This window comes from Sus scrofa, chromosome 6 (assembly GCF_000003025.6).
Source record: "Sus scrofa isolate TJ Tabasco breed Duroc chromosome 6, Sscrofa11.1, whole genome shotgun sequence".
Classification (NCBI taxonomy): Eukaryota; Metazoa; Chordata; class Mammalia; order Artiodactyla; family Suidae; genus Sus; species Sus scrofa.
Window position 1 is genome coordinate 160,405,040 of NC_010448.4, and position 17,498 is coordinate 160,422,537.

The 17,498-nt window shown below is 38.4% G+C and overlaps 1 protein-coding gene across 11 annotated transcripts in view; it reads right to left on the reverse strand.

Annotated features, from left to right (window-relative positions):
* OSBPL9 (oxysterol binding protein like 9) overlaps positions 1–17,498 on the reverse strand; it is a 177,669-nt gene that overhangs the window by 16,327 nt on the left and 143,844 nt on the right. For 7 of the 11 annotated variants that reach the window (XR_002345204.1, XM_005665436.3, XM_005665435.3 and 4 more), the window contains 6 exons: positions 16,577–16,615; positions 12,301–12,391; positions 10,576–10,680; positions 8,150–8,309; positions 1,409–1,521; positions 842–960 (listed from right to left, as the gene is read on the reverse strand). Coding sequence is in view for 10 of the 11 variants with exons in the window: in XM_005665436.3 (XP_005665493.2) it covers positions 842–960; positions 1,409–1,521; positions 8,150–8,309; positions 10,576–10,680; positions 12,301–12,391; positions 16,577–16,615 (627 nt within the window). In the remaining variant the exon portion in view is untranslated. The remainder of the gene's footprint in view (positions 1–841; positions 961–1,408; positions 1,522–8,149; positions 8,310–10,575; positions 10,681–12,300; positions 12,392–16,576; positions 16,616–17,498) is intronic. The other 4 variants (XM_003482083.4, XM_003482085.4, XM_021096662.1 and 1 more) reach the window with 1 other exon arrangement.

The following is a 17,498-nucleotide window of genomic DNA, read 5'->3' on the forward strand; positions in this document are numbered from 1 at the left end:
AATCCAGAACCACAGCAATTAAATGGCTCAAAGTGTATCATACAATTTTCCACTAACTGTTCCAATCCTTACAAGAATCCTGTAAAGTAGGTCACTGTATGTCCATTTTGCATATTAAAAAACCCAAACAAGGATCACAGAGGAAGTGACTTGTTCAGTGTCACATAGGTTGGTGAGAGCAGAAGTAGGATGCCAACAGAGGTCCTCTAAACCCAAGTTCAGAACTCTGCTCATATTGATTCTGTGCAAACTACATTGCTTTAGGTTTTGTCAAAACTATGAAACAAGCCCGATACTATTGCATGCTTGCCCCAATAAAATCCCAACCTTAATCCATACAATCCATATGTATTACCTCTATAAAACTGTTCTTTCTTTATTATTATTATTTGTCTTTTTAGGGCTGCACCCACAGCATATGGAGGTTCCCAGGCTAAGGAGTCAAATTGGAGCTGTAGCTGCCGGCCTACACCTTAGCCACAGCAATGTGGGATCCAAGCCGCATCTGAGACCTACACCACAGCTCACGGCAACACGGGATCCTTAACCCACTGAGCGAAGCCAGGGATCGAACCCATGTCCTCATGCATCCTAGTTGGGTTTGTTAACCACTGAGCCACAGCCATGATGGGACCTCCCCTATAAAATTATTCTAGTTTTACTTATTTTGTCCATTTATAAAAATTGTCGGTTTACTCATCTACATATATATTAACTCTTAAGACGAAGGTATAAACAAGTCATGTCACTGTACTACATCTGCATACACTCACCACACAATCACTGAGCAGTCTACATTTACATGCTCAGACGAACAGCAAATGCTAAATTTGATTCTTACCTTAGTAAGATCCATTCCAAGCCTAACCTGTGACAACAGATGCATGATAACGCTCTTGTGCTCTTCCACCGACCCTGCCTCTCCTTCATCATCTCTATCGTCATGTGAATCAAAAAGGTCTAAAAGAAAACAGATCTTCTTAAACTGGTGTTAAAATGGGCCAATCTGTGCTGTTACCAATATCATACAAATTTTTTTCAAACTTTTTTTTGGGCCACATCCACGGCAGATCGAAGTTCCCAGGCCAGCAACTCAAGCCATTGCAGTGACAATGCCAGATCCTTAACCCACTGCACCACAAGAGAACTACTCAAAATTTTTTTTTTCTTTTTGGGCTGCGCTGACAGCATGTAGAAATTCCAGGGCCAGGGACTGAACCCAAGCCACAGTTGTGGACGATGCCATAGCTGGGGCAACACCGGATCCTTAACCCACTGTGCTGAGCTGGGGATCGAACCGGCACTGCCACAGAGACAAACTGGACCATTAACCCACTGTGCTACAGCGGGAACTCCCTCAAACAAATATTTTAAGGGAAAAAAAGTTAAACTCTCAAAGATTGCTTACCGGCATCACTTGTCCCATTGGACATGGAAGAGTTAAGTGATTCTGTGGTATCTGGGCACTTTAGACTATTTCCTGAGCTGCTGTGTGTTAAGACTGAGGCAGATCCAGAGGAACTAAAAAAAAAAAAAAAAAAAAAAAAAAAAAAAATTATCACCTTCTTAAGCCTTTAAAGAAAGCAATATAAAATCACAGTAAGATGTTAAACTATAAAGCTACTTAAAGTCAATTTTTTTTTTTCATCTTTTTAGGGGCACACTCATGGCATATGGAAGTTCCCAGGCTAGAATCGAGTTGCGGCTGTAGCTGTCAACCTACGCTACAGCCACAGCAATGCCAAATCCAAACCATGTCTGCAACCTACACAACAGCTCACGGCAAGGCCAGATCCTTAACCCACTGAGTGAGGCCAGGGATCAAACCTGTGTCCTCATGAATACTAGTCAGGTTCATTACCATTAAGCCACAATGGAAACTCCTACTTAAAGCCAGTTTATGCAGAAAGCTGACAGAAACAAACTACACTCTTAAAGTTGGCTGGTTCTATACATTCACACATATATGCTTCTCAACTCTCCTCGTCAGCCTCATGCTTTTTGCACAGTGTGTGCTCAACTAAGCCGTGTGGAAAGGTCATCAAAAATTAGTAAAGTGTTGCTTCTGCACCCAAGTTTAAAACTAGAGTTCATTTTCCAATTTTGTTACTTTGCATAAATGTAGGTATGTCATATTTTTCCCCCCACATTCATGGCACTCACAAGTTCCTGGGCCAGGGATGGAACTGTGCCACAGCAGTAACCAGAACCACAGCAGTTACGACACCAGAGCCTTAACCCACTGAGCCACCAGTGGGAACTCTGTGGTGTATCAAAATTCTTGGCAACAATTTTCAGAAACTCAAAAATGGCAAGTCTGTTACTTTGTCTCAGAAAGATGTCTTGTCTATACTTTTGAGATCCTTTGATAAAAGCCCACATTGGTATTAATGCTTCCCAGTCATTAAAAAACTGAATCTGAAATTAAAAAATAAAAAACCATATTACTTTCCACAAGTAAATTTATGGTAAGTAATATTATGAGCTGATTAACAGGGTCTTTTGAAAGCTTCCTCCTTTATATCATTATACCTGAGATCATAACTTACCCAGGATTAGTATTTTTACATTAAGAGAAGAATGATCAAAGGCATACGGTTTACCTATTAAGGGTAAAAACAGAAACCTAATTTCTCACACTGAGATATTATTTATAAAATAGCACACACATAAAAGTCTATTATAAACTTATAGATGCAAAACACATTATATATTCTAAATTAAACATTGTTTGCCTTGATTGCTTACCTTTTGATTTCTTTTCTTAGTCTTTTTAGGGCTGCACATGAGGTATTATGGAGGTGCCCAGGCTAGGGGTCTAATCGGAGATGTTGCTGCTGGCCTACACCACAGCCACAGCAATACCAGATGCAAGCTGAGTCTGCAAACTACACCACAGCTCACAGCAATGCCGGATCCTTAACCTAGTACGCAAGGCCAGGGATCGAACCCGCAACCTCATGGTTCCTAGTTGGATTCATTTCCACTGTGCCACAATGGGAATTCCTGATTTCTTATTTAAGAATAAACTTGATTTTTTTTTTTTTCTATTTATGGCTGCACCTGTGGCATACAGAAGTTCCTGGCTATGGGTAGAACTAGAGCCGCATCTGTGACTGATGCCAAAGCTTGTGGCAATGCCGGATCCTTAACCCACTGAGCGAGGCCAGGGATCTAAGTGGTATCCTCATGGACACTATGCTGGGTTCTTAACCTGCTGAGCCATGACAGAAACTCCTAATTTAATTTTTTAAAAAATAGTTTTAGGTTCTCAGCAAAACTGAGCAGAAAGTGCAGAATTCCCATATGCACAACCTCCCCACTACCAATCTCCTGCACGAGAGAGGTACATGTGTAACAAGTGATGAACCTACACTGACACGCCAATGTCATTCAAAGTCCATAGTTTACAGCAGGATTCGCTCTTGGTTTTGTACATTCCATGGATTTTGATACACGTATAATGATAAGTATCTACAACTGTAGTGTCGCCTAGAATAGTCTCATTATCCTAAAAATCTTCTGTGCTCTGCCTCTGTTAGAACATTCTAATATTAGAATACATGTTAGAATATTATTTCATATTAGATATTATCTAATATTAGAATTTAAACATAGTTTGTCCTGGTTACCTTCTTTTGATCTATTTTTCAAAACTCCTTAGGTAACTAAATACTGCTCCTTTGATAATTTAGTGGTACATATCACAAAAGTACTTAACTAATGTCTACCTCACCAGCTTTGAGAGCCAATGGAAAATAAGAGTAAAAGACCTAGGTAAGAGAAATCAAATTATCATTAAATAAAAGAGCTGTATAAAAACTATCTTCAAAGAGTTTTGTGGCTCTTTGATACAACATCAAAATAGAATCAATCTTTTAAATCAATTGATCTAAAAACTTTAATGCAATTCCGAAGGTCAGAGATAAATTTATGCTGTGCTTTTCATCCTTACTCAGGTTAGAAACCATATCTGGGCCAAGTGAAATGCTTAATAAAGCTCAAAATGGAAAAAAATGAGATCAGTTCTCATTTATTCATCTCATAATTTACCTCAGGAAAAAGAATTTAAAGACTAGAGTTATAAAACAAGAGCAATACTGGCAAAAATGATATTCATACAGGAAAGGTTTATCTGCAATGGGCTCGCCTGTACAAAATTAAATCATAAGATCATAAATAAACCAAAAAAATGCAAAGCTCTGAACTTAATTACCTCAACAGAATCCAAAATCTTACCGAGACCTTGTATGTGCCGATCACTGTACACGTTCAGCTCCGTAACAATCGAACTTTAAAAGGTAGGCTTGACTATTCTCATCATTCTCAGGGGCTCAAGAGGGTCAGTGACTGGCCAGAGGTCACACAACCAGTAAGCAGGGAAGCCATTTCAAACACACGTCTGGCTCCAAAGCACAATTTCTTTTCAACATGTACTTTCATTCAGTTTACAAATCAGTGAAACCCAATAACAAGAAGTTCACACAGAAGCTATCATATTACAGGTCTTTAGAAACAGAACAGTGAAAGGACTCAAGCTTTCAAATTCTCTTCCTTCAGGGAGAGAAACAGCGGAAACCTGACTCAACAGCTAGAAAACTAGTGGTAGCAGCAGATAACCAGCAGGTGGCACACAAGCTCAATCAACACCTACTGAGGCCAAGCAGGGAATACAATCCCGTGATCTCTGGGGCCGGTAACAAGGGAAGCTGGGAACCTGCCTATCAATTTGAAGGGATTTAAAGTGCCATTAAAATTTTTAAAAGTGGGGGGAATTCCCGGGATGGCTCAGTAAGGAACCTGACTAGCATCCATAAGGACGCAGGTTCAATCTCTAGCCTCGATCAGTGGGTTAAGGATCCTGCATTGCCATGGGCAGGTCAAAGTCGCTGCTCAGATCCCGTGTTGCTGTAGCTGTGGCATAGGCCGGCGGCTACAGCTCCGATTGGACACCTAGCCTAGAAACCTCCACATGTTGCAGGTGTGGCCCTAGAAAGACAAAAAATTTAAAAAAAGGAGTTCCCTGTCCTGGCTCAGCAGAAACAAATCTGACTAGCATCCATGAGGATGCAGGTTCGATCCCTGGCATCGCTCAGTGTGTTAAGGATCAGGCGTTGCCGTGAGCTGTGGTGTAGGTCGCAGACACAAGCTCGAATCCTGCATTGCTGTGGCTGTAGTGTAGGCCAGTGGCTACTGCTCTAATTCGACCCCTACCCTAGGAACCTCCATATGCCATGGGTGCAGCCCTAAAAATACAAAAATAGTAATAGTCAATGAACACTGTGCTGGCCAAATAAAATATCTGTAGTTCCACCAGTTTGGGAATCTATATTAGGGCAAATAAGGATAGATGAAATTGAGGGAGAAAAGGAAGCCTGAGCTGGTTAGCTGGACACAATTTAACTCTGGGTTCCTTCAAATAGGAGGTTCATAAATTCTGGATTTGTTCTGGGATGGGTACCGGGAGAGCACAGAGAAGGAGGCTTATAAGGTGAAGAAAGAAAAGTCTATGCGCCTGCATATCTGACTCTGTATACCTGTTACAGATACAACTGGTAACACTTAAAATTTATCTATTTCAGGAAAATTTCAGAAGAACCCTTAAAACTGAGGCCAGAGAGTGACTATCAGTGTCAATGTTATAAGACTAACCGATTATCAAGCTTTTGCTGAATACAGTTATATCCTTCTAGAGTACAGACGATCCATTTTGATATTCAATTGTACTTTGTTTTGAATAATAGCTAATGTCCAATGTAGGCGACTGCTCTTAATTCTGTTTCAAGACAGTGATTAAATACTTCAAAGTACTTCAATAATAACCTTTAGTTTGCAATTTTCTTCCAAACGCCTATTTTCTTTTAACTCTACTATCATTTTAAATTTTTTTTTTCAAAATTAAAGTGAAATTTCTACTGGCAAACTGCTAATTACGGTCTTGTAATAGTTTCCCCACATACAAATATTAAGAAAGCAACACACTAAACCAAACTCTTCCTGCTAAGCTAGCCTTCTTGAATCGTGGGTTCAAATCGCTCTTCCTTATTAACTAAAGTCTTCTGTCTTAACAGTATGTATTCACCTAGTCACATATATTTTACTTTTCCCACATTCAGAACCTGAATTTGATTCATAAGGTAACAAAATTTCCTGAATTAATACAGCCATTTTCCTTACAAAATTTGAAATTCTGAATAGTTACGGTAAAATTATACATGATACTGTATTTCTCAGTTCCTATGCACACACTTAAAAGAACTGGAATCCTCCACAATTTTTCCTACTAAAATAAACCAAGGTTCAAGGTCTATGTTTGGCTGATGGTACTGAGCTTGCAAATTCACATTTAATCATTTCCACATTTGTGCTAGCTTTCAAGGCAAACCCCAAGCTGTAAGAAGAGCACTGACTCCTGAGATGGCAAGAGTTGGAAAAAATACCCAACAAGAATTAAGCCAACTGCATCTACTACAAATATAAGAACACTAAAGCAAATAAATGTTAATTTGTCTTCTATAACAGCTACCATTTACTGCATATATATTATATATCAGAAACCAAAGCCAGCACTGACTGCCATTATTCTCATTTAAATGTCCACAATGACATCTTGAATCAGCTTAAACTATTATCATCCTCATTTTACAAACAAGAATTATATGGGTTAAATAACTTGACCAAGATTATGCACCTTTAAAGCAATACAGATTTAGAACCTATTCTAAGATTCCAGAATCCAAATTCTAACCATAGCAACCTATATACCAGTAAGGCTTTAAAAAGTATTTTGCTTATTACTCATGTAAAGACCTTTTCTGTACAACAGAGCACATCAAGCTCTGATCTGACAGAATACAATAGGTCAAATATTTCCTAATGAGTGAAAACTCATTGTCAGTATCTGCCCAAATCTGCCTACTTACTGCTTCTGAAGTCGATGTTTTTTCCTCTATTCCTCTGTGTGACCATAGTTCAGGCTATAAACATTTCTCAATTTTCTACCCAGTTTTGGCTGGTCTTCCTACATGTAATGCAGCCCCACTGCATTCACTGCTACACAATTTAGGTGTATCTATCTTTCTAAACTGCAGTCCTGACCAGCAACTGCCATCACTTATGAGAAAATATTAAAAATTCATAAAAGACTAAAAGGACACTTTCATGACCTGGTCCTTGTCACCCTCTTTTGCATCTTCCCACAATTTATGCCAGAGCCACTCAATAGCCTAGGGCTCCCCAAAGAAAGCAAGCGCCAGGCCTTTCTCACTGGGGTTTAACCTCCAAGGGAAGAGCATTTCCATTCCCCTCCCTCCCGTGGCCCTTCTCTCTGCTCATCCACATCTCACCTGAGGGTCACATACGCTCCCTCCTCTGTGAATCCTTCCCCGACTTCTCAGGACTTCGAAAGGCCCCCATTCTTTCTGTGCTTATTCTTACGCAGCGTATTTCCCACAGGGTTATAAACATCTATTTTTCCCCCAGACTGTAACTTCCTCGAGGACAGGGACTGGCTCTTTTTTCACCTCTGTATCATTCATCCACCTAGTATAGTATCGGATTATAGGTATTCAAATAACTCTAATGCAAAAAACAAGTAACAGAAACCTCTTCTTATATGAATAATACGTCTTAGTTTAGTCGGTTTAACACTATCTTAATGTTGGTGCCAAAAAAATGACAGTTCAAAGCACAATAATGGCATATTATCACAGCTGATGCTAACTTATTCCATCTGAACTAAATCAGGAGTGAAATCAACATTCTCACAAAACCAGCTTTGCTCAATAAGCCAATTAAAAATAAGCTGTCATGTAGAGTTCCTGTCATGGTGTAGCGGAAATGAATCTGACTAGGAACCATGGGGTTGCAGCTTCAATCCCTGGCCTCACTCAGTGGGTTGACAGTCTGGCATTGCCATGAGCTGTGGTGTAGGTCGCAGATGCAGTTCGGATCTAGCATTGCTGTGGCTGTGGCATAGGCCAGTGGCTAGAGCTCCAATTGGCCCCCTAGCCTGGGAACCTCTATATGCCATGGGTGCAGCCCTAAAAAGCTAAATAAATAAATAAATAAGCTGTCATGTCTCAAAATCAAATTACATTTTTAAAAATCAGGAGAATCATTCCAATTCATAGGTAGTTCACCTACTTACTCTATTAAGTGCTTTGGGGATGAGCCACTTTGATGGAATTCATCAGCGTCATAGAATTCGTCTTCACTGCTAGAATAAGAGAACTCTGGAACTGTGTTTGGAGACAAGTTGACATGGCTTGGAGAAGTTAGACTGCTACTAGGTGGTGAGTGTCCACTGCCTAGGAAGTTAAAAAGTTTTCAATTAGGGGACAATGTTGGTAATAAAGGGAGATGGGGTCAAAGCAGACCTTTCTAAAATGAAGAAATATTTAAGTTGGTGGAAGTCTCTACACTAATTGTAAAGAAAACCAACATTTAAACTAGACAAAGAAAAAGGCAAATCACATCATCCACTCAGACACAGCCTTTTAAAATAAATGAAAAAATGCCATGTCCCCATGGCACTAATAATCACAGTGTGTAAGTTAAGGGTGTGGAAGTCCCATAACAGACACCACTACCAATGGGAAGCCAGAGCTCTTATGCAGATACCTAAAAAATGCAGCAGTAAGCCAACAGTACATAATGGAAAGACTATCAAAAATCACATGAACATGATTTGTCCAAATGGACACATTTTGGCTGTTTCAAAATTCTGACATAATTCCTCCTTATATAAAAAAGAAAACACGGGAGTTCCCGTCGTGGCGCAGTGGTTAACGAATCCGACTAGGAACCATGAGGTTGCGGGTTCGGTCCCTGCCCTTGCTCAGTGGGTTAACGATCCGGCGTTGCCGTGAGCTGTGGTGTAGGTTGCAGACACGGCTCGGATCCCGCGTTGCTGTGGCTCTGGCGTAGGCCGGTGGCTACAGCTCCGATTCAACCCCTAGCCTGGGAACCTCCATATGCCGCGGGAGCGGCCCAAGAACCAAGAGATAGCAACAATAACAACAACAACAACAAAAAAAAAAAGAAAACACGGATACCGTCTTTAAAATGACACCATGTAATGAAATACAGAAAAAAGTCAGCCAAACATTTCAACCTCATTATTCAAACTGCTTATCAGTATTTTCCCAAAAGCTTCAAATGAGAACTGTCGTTGCTTGCTTTCTTTCAAAATTAAGAAAACATCTGCTCAGGCTGTTAAATATTAAAAACCAAAGCAATAATATCAGCACTTTTACTGGTGTAAATTTCACAACGGGCGAAAAAATCACAGTAACTTTTCATTATTACACAGCAAAGTCCCTCCCAGGAAAGAACTTGCAGAGCAAAAGCAGGGGCTTATCTCCCACCTCCTCCACAGGGGTTTTGTTTGGCCTCCACATGTAACAGGGATGAAAGCACTAAGTGCTCCCTTGAGTTTGGTTCTACTGGTAACCAAATTGGTTTTAAAACAAGAAATAAATATCTATGCAAACAATGTTAGCATCCCTGTTAATTAGAAAAAAAAAACAGAAAAATATAAACCATAAGTCTGATAAATCAAGAAAATGCAAATTGAAATGATCTTTTTTTTTTTGCCTATAAAACTGGCAAAACATGACTGATAAATCTATCCTTAAAAAATACATATGTGGGAGTTCCCATCGTGGCGCAGTGGTTAACGAATCTGACTAGGAACCATGAGGTTGCGGGTTCGATCCTTGCCCTTGCTCAGTGGGTTAACGATCCGGCGTTGCCATGATCTGTGGTGTAGGTCCCAGACAGGGCTCAGATCTTGAGTTGCTGTGGCTCTAGCGTAGGCTGGTGGCTACAGCTCCAATTAGACCCCTAGCCTGGGAACCTCCATATGCCACGGGAGTGGCCCAAGAAATGGCAAAAAGACAAAAAAGACAAAAAAAAAAAAAAAATGTATGTGCCAAAAGTTACTGTACAAGGATGTTCCCTGAAGTACGGATATTTACAATAGGAAAATACTGGAATCAACCTAAAAGTCCATCAGGAGGAAAACAGGTAATAGCTACTTGAGCAGCTATGAAAAGAATGCTGCAGACTCCATGAGCACAGACAACTCTCTAAATGTTCTTAGTTAAATGAAAACAGAAAGTCCCAGAACCACATGATCTCATGACAACAGAAATATACAATATAGATATGTATGTACATACATGCATGCAAACAACAGAGATGAGCAAAGAAGACTTACAGCTTTTGTTCTCATACTTCTGTATTGTTTGATTGCTTTATAGTAAGAAAGCGTGTAAGTCTAAAGAGCAAATTTTTTTAAAAAGCCAATATAGATCCTCAAAATAAATCTGAAGGTAAGCAAATACAGACAACTCTGCGATACTTTATTTCATTTAAATTTTAACTATAACTAAAGCTTCTGGTTCAATCACAAAGTTAACCAGTTCATGAATGTAATTACAATGGTAAGACTATGGTATCTCCAACTTGAGCATTCAACCTTTCTTCAATCTTTTTGCCATCAGTAAGCAAACCAAATTTTAAATGTTAGCAGGCAGTTATAAGAAGGGAAGGAATCTTACAAGTCTGTACCTGTACTATTTGGTGTTGGAGTCTGATGATGTCCCAAGGTAGCTAACACAGGTCCAACTGGTAGGGAAGATGGACGCTGCTCTGATTTACATAACTGAGCAGGTTCTAGAAGATATGAACACGTGAAGTAAGTTAGAGAAAAAGTCAAACACAACTCTTTAACTGCAACTGTGTGGGATTCAAAATTCTAAAGAGAATAATTTTTTTGTCTTTTTTGTCTTTTTAGGGCCGCACCCATGGCATATGGAAGTTCCCAGGCTAGGTGTCCAACCAGAGCTGTAGCCACTGGCCTACGCCAGAGCCACAGCAATGCCAGATCCAAGCCACAAGTGTGACCTACACCACAGCTCATGGCAACACCAGATCCTTAACCTACTGAGTGAGGCCAGGGACTGAACCCACAATCTCATGGTTCCTAGTCAGATTCGTTTCTGCTGTGCCACGATGGGAACTCCCTAAAGATAATAATTTTTGAGATTATATTCCATTAAGTCAAGTTCCACTACTCCTTTCTGACCTCCTATACCCTTTGAGCTCAACGATATGCTACCTAGTACTAAGACACTAGAGGCAAGATATCAAGAGACTAGTCAAGACATGCCAATACCTCAGTATAACTGCTCTGTAAAATCAGCAAATGCTTCTGATGATAAACTGTTTCCAAGCAGTTTATCATGCATGTTTCCAAGCCACATGTAAAATCTAAAATGGGGCACAGTACTTCCTCTTTAGTCTCATGAGAGATTATTAAGCTTATTCTCCTAAGGAATAAAAATTCAGAAAAAGGTCTCATACTGGTAAGTACTTTTTAAAAACATTTTCTGTTGAAGTTCCCTTTGTGGCTCAGTGGTTAACGAACTCCACTAGGATCCATGAGGAAGCGGGTTTGATCTCTGGCCTTGCTCATTGGGTTAAGGATCCAGCATTGCCATGAGCTGTGGTGCAGGTTGCAGACATGGCTCGGATTCCAAGTTGCCGTGATGTGGGCTGGCGGCTACAGTTCCGATTCGACCCCTAGCCTGGGAACTTCCATATGCCATGGATGTGGCCCTAAAATAGCACTCCTCCAAAAAAAATTGCTTTTTCTAGTATAATTTCTGACTTAATCACATCATCGAGAACACTGAAATGTGGATGCAACAAAAATGTAAAAGCAATCAGTGAGTGTTGGCCCTAAGCCCTCCTTTGCTGATTAAAAACAAAACAAAACAAAACAAACACTATTTATTAACCTATCCTTAAAAATACCCATCTATTTAATCAGTAGGCATCCCAAATTTCATTCTTCTCTTTCTCAGTGTCTTAAAGTTCACTATGAAGAAACCATTTGTATTATTCAGAGCTATAAAGAATATACCAAAATAGAACATTCCAGGATTAGTTTCAAGTAGTTCGAGGTAAATTAAGGTATAACTAAGTTTTCCTTTGTAGTCATGAATCTGGATCATGGGATTCTACCAGCTAATCTCAATTAACCATGTTTGTCTCCCATCTCACTTTGAAAACCAAAAGCCCTTTAACTGTACTTAAAAAGCTCCAACACCAAAAATATTATCATCTTTCCCCAGTTCATTATTTTTGGCTGCATTTTATGTGTGAGATTCCTTTTACTTATTTGGGGGAGAAAAAAAAAAGAGTCCTTCAAGATTACAACTGCCATAAAAAATTAAGCTTTTTGGGTCATCAATGAATCTGTGAAACATTTCTCCAAATATTATACTATACCTGGAGGTAAGACAGTCTGGGAAGGCATTGTGCTGATCACAGGTTCCAAGGGACTAGGTTGATATATTGCATCTACAGGATTAATAGTACTCTGAGATAAAGAAATACAGTATAATTATTTTTAAATATCCTTCAAGCGTTGACCCTCCCAAGTGTATGAAATGCCCCTGTTTCTGACAGCAAAGTCCTGAGGGTAGCTCTATAGACATGTTGGTCAAAATACAAGCAGTAAATAAAACTTTCCTATACAGAAGTCTAAGAGATTCTCATAAAATTTTAAAAAAAGCATAGTAAGGTGGGAAAGTGAATGAGTCTCTGTCATATAGAAAGGTAAAGCCAAGTGAAAACATTTGCAAAGAGCTATACAATGGTTTCAGGAAGCCAAAACAATAACCTCTTTATTCAACTCAGGGCCTCTCAAATTTTTAATTCACCATAAACATCAAAGATAGAAAATGCTCTCTCCTGCTTTGGTATTAATAACTATTACACCCTATGATTAGCTAATATACAGGCACCACTACATCATCTTATCTTTATATCCCATACTACTGCCACCTTCCATCACTGTGTATTCCCTGTCTAGGCATCTAGTTTCAGTCACTAAAGGAAAAGAGATGTGTCTTCTAATTGGTCGCTGTGAGAAAGGATGCTTTCTTTTTGAGGATTTAGAAGGAAAAAAATATTCAAACATACAGCTATAATTTGAGAGAGAGAAAAAAAAGTCTAGGTCTTTCTGATTCCAATTCAGGAAACTATTTTGCCAGCATGATGGCATTTTAAAAACAAGACTCTACAGCTTACTGATTTTTTTTTTTAATTTGGAGAAGGATCTTTGCCAAATAAAGTTTAATCCACTTTTTAGAAGGCTATACTAAATAAAACCTAGAAAATAAAAATTTAAGTTTTTCAGCTTTCCTGGATTTGGAAAACAAACCTTCAAACACATATTAGGTAGACCTTATGCTAGAAAATACCCAAACTGAATTAGAAAAGAAATACTTTACTAATGAATGAGCCCCAAAAAGCACTTGTAAAAATTTAAGAGCATGTAACAATAGAAACTGAGATAATGGGAACGTTTTTATAGCATTCTTATTTAATGCCTAAGTTAAATTTTTTTTCTTAAATCCTCTCTGCATAAAAAACATAAAATTCATTAAATCAAATTTAAGTGATTTGAACATAAGAATTCTGATTATTACTTTTTTTGGGGGGGGGGGCTGCACCTGTGGCATAGGGAAGTTCTGAGGCTAAGGGTCAAACGAGAGCTGCAACTGCTGGTCTACACCACAGCCAGCCATGCCAGGTTTAAGCCGCATCTGCAACCTACGCCACAGCCTGCAGCAACATCAGATCCTTAACCCACTGAGCACAACTAGGGGTCAAACCCATATCCTCATGAAAACCAGTCAGGTTCTTAACCTGCTGAGCCACAATGGGAACTCTGAGAATTCTGACTGTCACCACAGTCAACCTACCATAAGCATTCTACTCCAAGAAAATAAAGGATAGAGAAGAAACTCTGAAAACAAGAATTAATACTCAAAAACCTCAAAGTCAAGTGGGAAAGGTTTTGAAGCATTAAGAAAAGCACAGAAACAGAAACTAAGAGTTTTAATTCCTAGAATCCTTGATCTACTAATGACTTGGCAAGTCTCTAATCTGCTGGGCCCCACATTCCCAGTGTATAAAATGAAGAAATGTCTGGATGATGTGGTCTCTAAGGGCTTTCTGGTTATTACTTTATGATTCTATTTTCAGACATCGGTCTGGCCATAATACCTAAACAAGTGTCTCAACAAGCCCTGGAGCAGTTTTTAAAATAAATTCCTTATTTTTACATAGTGATTTTCTCCAAAGGATTCCAAGTGCTTTACAAAGGCAAAATCCCACCTTATTATATTTAATACATTGAGCCACAGAAATAAGAATATCTCACCTCTTTATCCCCACCTATTATACAAGAAAAATACTAAAGAGACTGAGAAATAAAATAACCTTGGAAAAAGGGACCAGAATTCTATATTTTGAATGTAATCTTGTTTTTTCAGATGAACTGTTAAGATTAGGCTTGTCAATACCACAAAACACTTTTAGATTTTTTTTTGAACATACACTGAAAGTACCAAATATTTTTTGTTGCTATTGTAAATACAAGATGTAACTACTCTACATATACATAATAGTTCACTGTCTATCGAGCTTAGCCTAAAATTTGTCAAATATTCTACACTTTGCTTTGAAAAAGAATGTGCAGAGCTTGAGAAGTGCAAATTATAATCCTGAACACTAAATCTGTTGTAACATTAATATAATTCATGCAATACAATATATACATTATACACACATATATATGTATAGCTAACATTGATTACCATGTGCTCACTATCTTACAACAAACAACCCTCTGAGATAGAAGTCACTTTTCTTTATAGATGAGGAAACAAAGACTCAAAGGTTAAGTAACTTGCCTAAGGTCACAGTTAACAAGTGGCAGAAGGTGGGTCCTAGCAATCTGGGTCTAAGGCTACTAGGAACCACAAATAGTGCCTTTCTTTTTAAAAAACAAACACTGTTAACGAAAAACATGATCAAATGTTTCAAATATGTTTGTTTTCTACAATTTAGGTTTTCTATAACTATAAAATTTATATATATATATATATATATATATATATATATATATATTTTTTTTTTTTTTTGCCTTTTCTAGGGCCGCTCACGAGGCATATGGAGGTTCCCAGGCTAGGGGTCTAATGGGAGCTATAGCCGCCAGCCTATACCATAGCCACAGCAATGCCGGATCCGAGCAGCGTCTGCGACCTACACGACAGCTCACAGCAACGCTGGATCCTTAACCCACTGAGCAAGGCCAGGGATCGAACCCACAACCTCACGGTTCCTAGTCGGATTTGTTAACCACTGAGCCATGACGGGAACTCCTATTTTTTTAACTGCAAATAACCAAACATTTTTGGTATGCTTTAAAAAACTGCTATATCACATATTTAAAATTAAGTGATTCGCTCTGAGGGAGAAGAGATGAAAATAAGTGCCATCATTAATTTTCCTTGGGGTCTTTGGCAACATAGACCAACATAGACCATGCTAAACAACATGCATAGTCTTTTTCCATGATGCTTACAATCTTAATTGATATCTCAGAAAGAGATATTATAGTACATCATACTAATATCACATAATTGTATTAAATTGCCATGGCTCAAATTTTGAACTCACACTTGTGAAGAGAAACAAAAATTCCCATGTGTTTAATTCGAATTAAAAAAATTTTTAAATCTCTGTCACCTAAAGAAATACGTAAACAACATAGATATTTAACTTCTTTTTCATTTTAAACTAAATATAAAGATAAATCTCACCCTTTCACATACAATCATAAGATGGTTTTGAAGATTTACAAAATGAGTTTCCAGATCTTACATAAGCTGGCATTTGTAAAGCCTCAAGACAAAAAAAGAGGCTGCCTTCCTGCTTCAGAAATACAGTCTGAACAGAAGCCATTCAGTTACCATAAAACTAAAGTAGCTTAAACTGCAAACCTTCAAACTCTTATTTCTGAATAAACACAGCCAAGAATCAAATTCGTGCCCCAGCAGTGACAGTGCTGGACCCTTAACCCACTGAGCCACCAGAGAATTCCAAATTTTCTTTTATTTTTGGTAGGGAAATTGAATACAACGGAAGAGTTAAAAAATCAATGGGAGGAAAGAATAAGAAAATGGCTGTAAGATAAAAGAATTCATGTTGCAATTTGTTCCAACAAAAAAGCAGTATATACCACAGTAGCAATGACAGTTAACATAATACACAAAATCTAAAAATAAAAATAATAAAAACCTATAAACATATAATTAGATTAAGATGTTTTAATATTGTGCCCCTCCATTTTTGTCAGAAAGAAAGAAGTTTGGCAAGAAATGTAGCATTGTGAGTTATGCCTTATTTAGTCATAAAAGCTGCATTTTTATACCATGATTAACCCTTGAAGTTAATAAATACATGCAAGGTGATTCAACATGAACCAATACTTAGAAAAATTTTAAGATCAACATTTCCCCTCCAAATGATTGCTGAAAGATGGCCAACTTTAAGAGCACAAGGAAAATTGCAAGAGTCAACAACAAACAGCAGCAAGTAGGTAAAAAGAGAATTTGTGTGGAAAAATGAGTAGAAATTCAGGCTTCTCCTGACATGACTGGTTATAATGCTCTGCAGAAGTAAAAGGGAACAAAGATTAGATTAAACTTACTATAATTCCATCTGCGTGCTTCTCCGCATTACACTGGTCCTTAAGGAAAAATGTTAAAAATATTAACTTCATTCCTTCATTTAGTAATGCCCTGGTGCTTTCTTCCCTAGTAAGAAGGCTTATTTTACTGGGTAAGTAACAATGTTAGAAAACTACTACCCTGCTTCCACTAAGATAATAATTTCATTTGTTCATTCCTAACCAAACATAATTCTAACCAACAGCAAGACAATTATTTTTCTATACAGGCATTTAATTATATTCTCTGTAGAAACATTCTAGCGAACTGTGTACTCACACTAGTACCAGTGATTAAAAGCAGATTATATTAACTCAGGATTAAAGATTCTGAATATTTCTGGGTTTAATTTTATAGTAAATTATGCCAACTTCTTAGAACCCCCAAACTCATACCATACTTTAAAGATAGGAGAATCACATACCATTAAAAACTCAGGATAGACACAATTTCCCATAATCCGCTGCTGACCCCAGAGTTGTATTAATACTTTTCTAAACAGATGATCTGATTTTTGTTTCAGTAACCATAATCATTATTCCACAGAATGGTGATACAGGGGCTGTTTTTTGGGGGGCTTTTTTGGTTTGTTTTTTTAAATTTATGATACACTTGCTACCTGGCTGTTTTGTTGTTGTTTGGTTTGGTTTTAATGGCTACACCTGTGGCACATGGAAGCCACCCCCCCGCCCCCGCCAGGGACTGAATCTGAGCCACAGCTGTGGCAATGCTGGGTCCTTTAACCCACCTAGCTCACCCAGGGATCGAATCCATGCCTCTGCAGCGACCTGAGCTGCTGCAGTTAGATTCTCAACCCACTATGCCACAGTGGGAACTTCCCTGGCAGAAATACCTTGGAGATACTGTGGTTCATTTCCAGTCCACCAAAATAAAGAAATATTG